General features: G+C 30.4%; 1 protein-coding gene and 1 long non-coding RNA gene across 2 annotated transcripts; both read left to right on the top strand.

Moving 5' to 3' along the window:
* Window positions 1-1,353: 1,353 nt before the first annotated feature.
* LOC106313578 (protein translation factor SUI1 homolog 1-like) lies at window positions 1,354-2,368 on the top strand. Its single transcript, XM_013751426.1, has 3 exons — window positions 1,354-1,681; window positions 1,795-1,876; window positions 2,045-2,368. Exons 2-3 carry the CDS (start codon window positions 1,840-1,842, stop codon window positions 2,332-2,334), a joined length of 327 nt encoding a protein of 108 aa, XP_013606880.1. The 5' UTR covers window positions 1,354-1,681; window positions 1,795-1,839; the 3' UTR covers window positions 2,335-2,368.
* Window positions 2,369-7,724: 5,356 nt separating this feature from the next.
* Window positions 7,725-8,569, top strand: LOC106313577. Its single transcript, XR_001264413.1, has 2 exons — window positions 7,725-7,953; window positions 8,188-8,569. It is a non-coding gene; the product is annotated as an uncharacterized LOC106313577 (long non-coding RNA).
* Window positions 8,570-8,848: the final 279 nt, after the last annotated feature.

Here is an 8,848-nt window from a genome sequence, read left to right as displayed (position 1 = left end):
CCCAAAACCCCACTCCCCAACTCTAAACCCTAAAACCTAAACTCTAAACCCTAAACCCTAAACTCTAAACCCTAAACCCTAAATCCTAAATTCTAAACCGCACCCCTTAACTTTAAACCCTAAACCCTAAACCCTAAATCCCACCCCTAAACTCTAAACCCTAAACCCTAAATTCTAAACTCCACCCCTTAATTTTAAACCCTAATGTCTAAATTAATTTACCATTAGGGTATAAGTGTATATTTATCTCTTTTGATAAAACTTTAAGTGCTATTTTGGTCATTTTTATTCTTAGATGCTATATTTGTGACAAAAAAATTTTCGTGCTATCCTAGTCATTTTCTCTTATAATTATATGCATATAAGCAATTATATATTGCTTCCTTATATTTTAATAGTTGGACTCAACTATTATCAATTGGACATGGTCCTAATTTAGTATTGATAATTTTTTGTTAGGTTATAGAGTCAAATTACCCTGAAGAAATCAAATGATATCATGCGGACTTTATGAATACAATGCCCCCGATTTATAATATCTAAACAAATCATATATTTTATGTTGTTTAATAAATCAAAATATTGAAATCTGATCTATTGGAGTGGATTCAATTTATACAAATATTATTATAATATTTGAATTATACATGGAGTTCCAAATTATTCTAAAATTTTGAAATAAGTTAAAACTCTTAAACGAATATATCCTCTAAGTTACATGAATGGTTAACTCAGGGTTGGGCCCTACTGCAAAAAAATTTCTTTTACTTTTCAAAATTTATGTTTATTTAATGTTATAAATATATTTTATTTTAATTGTTTCCCAAAATTAGTTAGTAATATTTTGTGATGAAAGAAAATTATATACAGATAAAATATATTTAAGCCCTTTTAAATTTTATTTATTATTTACTAAAATGTTTTTATGTAAAAACATGTAATTATACAAAAAATTAGACTTTTTAATTTTTTTTAATATATGGGGACACAAGTTTGGACCCGTGGTGATCACACAGTTTTTTTCCCTAATCAGCTGGCATGGATTTTCTGGTTAAGAGATAAGTTAAACTAAAAACATTGTGATACGTAATTTGATTAAATCTGAATCACATTTAGAACTCAAACAATAATGTATTATCTAACAATACTAAAAGCAAGATATAAGGTCTGTGTCTACATCGGAGGGAAAAATCATCCAATAGGAAACCTGTATTCGGACACGTCAGCACAGCTTTGGGTAATGTTGGGCTTAATTTTTCTATTATCCGATTTGTTTGATGAGACGGCCCGTTAAGCCCAATAAACCAAACGATGAAAGTTCTTCATCGTTGTTCTTCGTCGTTTCCTCTCCTCTTCTTCTCCTCTAGCTGAAAGTCGATGACTCTCTCAAGCGCCTATTGCGATGACTTCCATCATTATTTTACATCCCAAAACGACGTCTCTCTTCACATCTCAAGCTTCGCTCTATAAATAGGATTCTGATTCCTCTCTTCTCACCAACTCCGCATACACGGCCATGAACGAATACGAAGTTGATTTTTAAGTTCATCAACCCCTGTGACGGAACACGGCAAGATGATGCCTCCCTCCCTCTGAATTTCTTTATAACTTTACATTCTCTTCGGTCCCAGATAAGCAGCAATTTCAATATCGATTTTAATTTACGAACTCGGGCTCAAAGGTATGCTCTGGATTTTGATCTTTTCCCCTCTTAGTGATGATTATATTGTCATCCTTATTAGATTATATTTTGATCTTTTTCCCTCTTATTATGACATTGGTCTTCTTGCTCAGGTCTCAGCCTCTCTGTCCTTTTGCCCATCAGATCAACAAAGTTTCATGTCTGAACTTGATTCCCAGATCCCTACTGCCTTCGGTAAGTTCCACTTTGATCCATAGTCTATCAAAATACCTCTGCTTATCTACCTCATATGTCCATTTAAGACTTATCTTAGATCTTTGGTTACAGTTTTTTATATTTGGAACATGGGCTATGGTTAATGTTTATCATTTGCTAATCAGTTTATTTTTTAATTACCTGCAGACCCGTTTGCTGATGCGAATGCTGAGGACTCAGGTGCGGGAACAAAGGAGTACATCCACATCCATGTGCAGCAGAGCAATGGTAGGAAAAGCTTGACAACAGTCCAAGGGTTGAAGAAAGAGTATATTTACAGCAATATACTTAAGGACCTCAAGAAAGAGTTTTGTTTCAACGGTACATTGGTTCATGACTCTGAACTCGGACAGGTTCATGTTTTTTTTACAGCAAGATACTTAATTACCTCAAGAAAGAGTTTTGTTGCAACGGCACATTGGTTGCAAACACAATAATTGCATATAAATAAATATATTATCAATTCAAATATCACTAGAATAAATTATTTTCATATGTTCAGAATATTTAATATTAAATCAAACATACAGAGTTTTTTTTATCATAGCAAAATTATTTTTATCACGTAAAATACAATTTAAAAATACTCATGCATTTGAAATATTTAGTATTCAAATTTTTTACTTATCACAAAGTTATTTATTATAATAAAATTATCCTTTATCGTGTAAGAATATTAAAAACACTTATGTACATATAAAATTATATACAATATATATAGAGAGATATATCTCTTTTATTTAAAGAAAATAATGATGTAAAATATTATTTTTGGATAACACAATATAAATTATTTTTTTATAATGATAATTACCAAATAAAAAATCATTTTAATTTACGATAATATATTAACAAGTCTAATTATTTATTTAAGATATGAAGACTTTATAACACAATATAAATTATTTTTAGACAATGATAATTATCAAATCCATAAAATTTCTTTTTAATTAATTGTTAATTATATACTAACAAATTTATTTATTTATTAAGGATAATAAATCTTTTTTAGTTGCTTTAACTTTAAGTATGAACTAGATCTCGACCCGCGCAACCGCGCAGATTTTTGTTTTCATTTATTTTTGTTTTCAATTCTAAATTGGTATATATAATAATATATATGTGTCTATCAAATTTTAAAGCATAATAAGTTTATTGTATATTTTTTCATTGAATAGATTGTTTCAAACTTTCACATGTATTTGTATCTTCTTCTATATATATATTTTCGGATTATTATTTCATTATTAAAATCGTAACTATATATATAAAGATTAGTAAAATATTGTTTTATTGTCATATTCAAAGATATTGTAACATTTCACGAATTTAGAAAGTTTTTAAAAATAAAACTTTTCGCTTCATTGATTTATATTATCGAGTAAATAATTAAACATTTTGTTTTTGTTTAATTTTTAAAATAAACTTCATAGTTTAAAATTTGTTTTCATTGGTTTAAGATAGTAACGATTAATCATTGTTAGATAATATGATTTTTCTTATTTAAAAAAAAATCTTTATAATTTTAAAAGTTAACATCGACAAATATTTAAATATTTAGCATATAAAGGTATAGTATTACAACATTAAATTATATCTATTTAATTTATACTATCTATAAATTCAATGGATCATCTATTGTTTAAATCCAATTATTGATAGCCCAAATAAATTTTTCTTGTAGGCCCAAAATTTAAATGATAAGATTAGATATTAAATGTAACATGACTTTCTAGGTATATATCCATTAGGTCCATGTTTTAAAAAATTACACATGAATCAAGGTCGTGACTTCTATTTTAATATATAAGATTACAAAATTAGTGAAAATATTTACATATAATTTTTTGAAAATTAAGATCTTGTTAAAATATTTTCAAACACTCTTTGACCTTATTTAAAAATATGTTTTTATATTTAAAATGAAAAGATATCAAAAGATATTATGATTAAAGTATTTCAAAGATTATATGTGTTATTAGTTTTAATAAAATACGTTTAATAAAATTTCTAAAGATGGTCCAAATTAAAAAAAAAATCACACGTAAAAAAAAATCATGACTTGTATTTTAATAGAATATATTAGACATTAACCCGTGCAACCGCACGGATGTTCTTTTGCTTTTTTATGTTTAACAATAATGGTTGTCTATATGTTTTTAATTGTTTATAAGTTGTATTTGTTGATGATATATGTTGTTATTGGAGTTCAAATAACTGAAGTGCTATCTAGTCGAACAATCCAAAAAGATTCGCACTCGCGCTGGTATATAAATTTATTATTATAAAGTAAGGTTCTCTCTCCTGTGAGAGCGCCACCTCAGATTCCACATAGATAATTCATGGGTTCAGGAGCTGACACGTGTCCTCGGTTTTCGTTTTGATTATTTTGTTGCGTGTATTGTTAATAGGCCTCGATCTCCAATTGTTTGGTTTTCTTTGGGCTGTAACATCTTTTATTTATTTGTGGACTACAAGACACAATATTTGCTCTGTTAAAAAAAGAAGAAGTAAAAGGTCGTCTTCTTCAATCGATTTCTTAAAATCCGATTAGGTCAAACTCTCATGGAGGTTCTAGGAGGTTTTCTGTATCAAATATTTGTATCAAATCTCTCTGTTGGTTTCCTTCATGTCGTTCCGTCTCCGATTCAACGCCTATGATACGTTACATGATTAAGTGGCTCATCGTCATTTACGGCCATCTTTACTCCTTGGACCCACACCATCTCATTCAATACTTCGTAACTCTCTCCAAGTCGGTGAAACTTTACCTATTAAAGGGCAGTCTTCGTTCCATAATCATCATCCTCACCAATCCTAACACAATCAAAACTTGGTTCTTAGTAACGTCAAACGCGGTGGTGAGCTCATCGGTGTGGATATGCTCCTCCTCGACTCCAAGGTGATTCCGTTCTAAAAAAATCATGTTCGTCGTAGTGTTTGAACACGCGACGGCATTTAGGATCATAGTTATCAAAAATATGTTCTCAGAGCAAACTGTTCTTTCGTTCGTATTTTGCCAAATCCGGTTGTTTTCAAATAACACTTTTTATTTTTGGGAAATGGTTTCGAATCCGGATGTTGATTAAGGTTTTTTTTTTATAATTTTTTGCCCAATTCTTAAAACTCATGTCCATTGTAGTCTTTGAACACACGTCTGCGTTAGGCTCATATATATCCAAAAAATGTTTGCGAAATTCAATTTTTCCTTTTTCGGAGTGGTTTCGAATCCTGTTGTTGCTTATTTTATTTTATTTTCATTTTCAGGCGACATTCATGCCAGGAAGTTCACCATCTCACTACCTACAGACGGCACTTAAAGGCGGGTTCTATGTTCTCTTTGAGCAGCTTTGATGTCACTAGGTGTAATCAAAATTTTAGTCTGTCGGACTCTCCTCTATTGATATGGTTGAGTGATTCAACCAGTTTTGATTAGTTAACCGAACCGGTTTCCTCAATTCCAGAAGAACACTTCAGGTTTCGAAATCAAAATCAGCTGCTTGGCCTAGCCAACACAAATACCCAGCTTCTAGGTAATCCACTTACTAGCAGTTTCGACCATAGCTGAACTAAACGAGTTTATCCTCACTCCCAGCCTCAGGTTGTACAATAATATTTAGTATGATTGTATTTTGCATGTGATTATGTTAATGTAAAATGTAGAGGTTGAATTTGTCTGCCCCATGAAGGTCACTGGATTTAATATGGATAAAGGCTGGTGCTATGTCTCTTGCTCCAGATGTACAAAGAAGCTTCAGCGGACGGTCTCATCTTTTACTTGGCAACCTGCAGTAACACCAATGCAGTTGGTTTCCTTCGATATGTTGGACCCTAAAATGAGGTCCCATAGACACATCAGCAACTAACATACATTTTAAACATTTTATTTTATGGATCGTGTGGAAACAACTATTGCTGATGAGATTGCTGAAAGTCTATTTGTTGATTTCAATGGGAAAAAATGCATATCTTGGTACGTGCCTACCGTAACAAATGGTTGGTAAAACTTTCACCTTCCAGGTCAGAGTAAGCAGCTACAATTTCGCTGCCAATCACCAAACCTTCACTATATCACGCATCTTGAACGAACGTGACCGTCTGCCACTCTCTGAGTTCGTTGCCCATATATGTTTTAAATTATATTCCATTCTGGTCCTTTTGTAGTATGGAAATAATGAAGAGTGACGGTCTTAACAGGATGGCAACGATGATCATGGCGATGATATGCTCGGGAATATCTCAGTGCTTACTAAGGTGGACACTGATGGTGACGACTGTGAGTAAGCACCAACTATAGGAATTACTTCAACTGGTGTCCACACTAATACGCCTCCCGCAACAGCAACTTCCAAGGTTGCCAAGAAGGCATGGGTCGCATAGGCGAAGATCATGAAGTCTCTCTACCCACTATTATCTGTTTCAATAATGTTTCTGCATCAATTTTTAAAATATGTTGCATCCGGTAAAGTTTCTTTAAAATAAATAATTTCTTAACCATCTTATGAATTCCGTTTGACTTCTTATACGAGTGATTTAAGTTTATGCAAACCTATGAATGTTTTCCCTCAGATCAAACTTTTAAGCAATGAAGAAAAAAAGATGCGAGATTAATAAATACCAAAAAACTTAAACCACTTCGAAATTTTTTTTTACTTCGAATATGTTCATGAGATTGATCTAGCAAACTCTACTTTAATATTTAACTAGATTTGAACTCGCACTTACGTGCAGATATATATATATTAAAATAATATTTAAACTATAAAATAAGTTATAAAGATATACATTTAATATCAGTTTTAAGTATATAATATTATTTTGAAAGTTTTATATTTGATGTTTTTTTTGATGAAATTGTACTAATCACATATTAATCACCTACTATTTTTTTATTCTTTTTAAAATGCGACATCATATTAATAGTTTAATTTAAACATTACTTTGTTTAAAAATTTTTATGCTCGAAATGTTTGTATGTGACTAAATTAAATTATTTATATTATATTTTTAAAATATAATTTTATTTTAATATATCATATTTCAGTTTGGTGTTTTTATTTTCATTACAAAAATCAAACATAAAATCTTACAACCTATAAATTATTGTTTATTTTGTTTAGTAAAAAAATTAATATGATAATTTACAAAAGAACTAGAATGTACTTTTTAATTTTAAAACTAATTAGTAAAATATATATATAATTTAGTCTAGATTAAACATGATAAACAATTAAAAAATAGCATAAAATATATTTAGCTTTTCTAAGGAATGTTATTGTTTAAAAGTATATTATTTATTTGTTTCTATTAAAAAAATATTATATATGAGTAAATTTAGGATATTTAGTTTTAATGAATCGTCTGACATAAACTTTTATATGGTAGATAAAAAATATGACCCTCAATTAATAGATTAAATTCTCTCATTTTCTTTTACTCTGATTCTACCACAACCAAATATTAATATATAGTATGTTCGGCCAATGGCAAAGTAAAAAACAAAACCTACATCATCTCTTAAACACATTAACATTAGTCCACATTCTCTAGATATCACCTGCATGCAGCCCACCAGTGAAAATAATAAAAACTTACATCATTTTATTTATTCACCCGCCCGCCTGTAGGGCGGGTTTGTCCTAGTGTATATACAAAATTATTTATTTAAGAAAAATTTACATACAAGGTCACTTTCTATGTTTTAAATTACAACATAGGTCATTTTTGTTGACTTTTACATACACATACCGACATGAATTTCCAACGTTGCCCTTCTTTTTTCCAACAATTATTTTTTATATTTCTATCGAAACTTTTACGGTTTCACCCACATATGTAAGATTTCGTAATTTCTTACAGACACCACTGAAATAAATTAATAAACTTTATCTCTAAATATTTTCATCCTCTTCTCCCTCCATGCGACCACCGGATCCGCCGAGTCTTTGAATCTTTCCAAGGATTTCTTTGTTTATTTACACCTCTTGTACTAATCCGTTTTGCTAACCAAAATTCTTACGACCTTGAATCTGAGAAATCCATAGCGTCCCCACTTGGTAAGCGTTCGATCTCGGTAATTATCTTCAGAACTTTATCAGATAAGTAACTCCATGTGGATTGTTTTATGTATGTGAGGCTGGTAATTTCGATTACGCCCATGCCGCACAAGATTAACATGCTTGTGTTGTTGAGCTTCTAAGTGATGCTGAAGATAGCGTTAGATTTTTCTGTAGTTCATGGCGTAAGTGGTTTTTTGATTGATGAAATAGTGTTTGAAAAAATTGTTGTAGGCTGAACTATCTGAATGGTCAGGCCAGTGTGTCGGGCAAAGTGTTGATAGCATCCAAGGAAGAGAAGAACGTAATAGAGTGCATTGATGTTGTGTTTCTGATCCAAGAACATAAAGATGCCCCTTATTGACAATTAAGATTAATAAAGATTTGATTTTATGGAACTTTCTGTTATAAGTTATTGTTGTTTTGGTAGTATGATATTAATTGCCCTTTTTGTCTTTGCTATATTTGGTAGATATTTCAAGCTAAGTCGCAAGCTTTTATGTAAAAGGCAGTTACACTCGTGCAAGGACAGACGTCTGGTATGTAATTCTTACATGTTTTTTTGTATGTTACAATGGTTATTTGGGCATTTTTCATTATTTGTTGTATATTTGTACACTAATACACAATACCATATTTTTGTTGTTCACATATACACTAAACTGTGTACACTAATACATTTGTACATCAACGAACGATTTTGATTGAAATACAAAAAAATTCATTAGATTGCAATATAATTGATATATGAACACTAGATCATTAATCAATTTATGAACGCACATTTTCTTTTAAAGTATATGTATGCTTGTGATAACAGCACCATTCATATGTACATTGTTTATAGCTGTCCACATGTACACATATTTGTAATATCCACATGTACACTTATGTT

The sequence above is a fragment of the Brassica oleracea genome, chromosome C9, assembly GCF_000695525.1.
Source record: "Brassica oleracea var. oleracea cultivar TO1000 chromosome C9, BOL, whole genome shotgun sequence".
Lineage (NCBI taxonomy): Eukaryota > Viridiplantae > Streptophyta > Magnoliopsida > Brassicales > Brassicaceae > Brassica > Brassica oleracea.
Note: the sequence above shows the minus strand (reverse complement) of the source record. Positions and strands in the feature narration are given on the sequence as shown.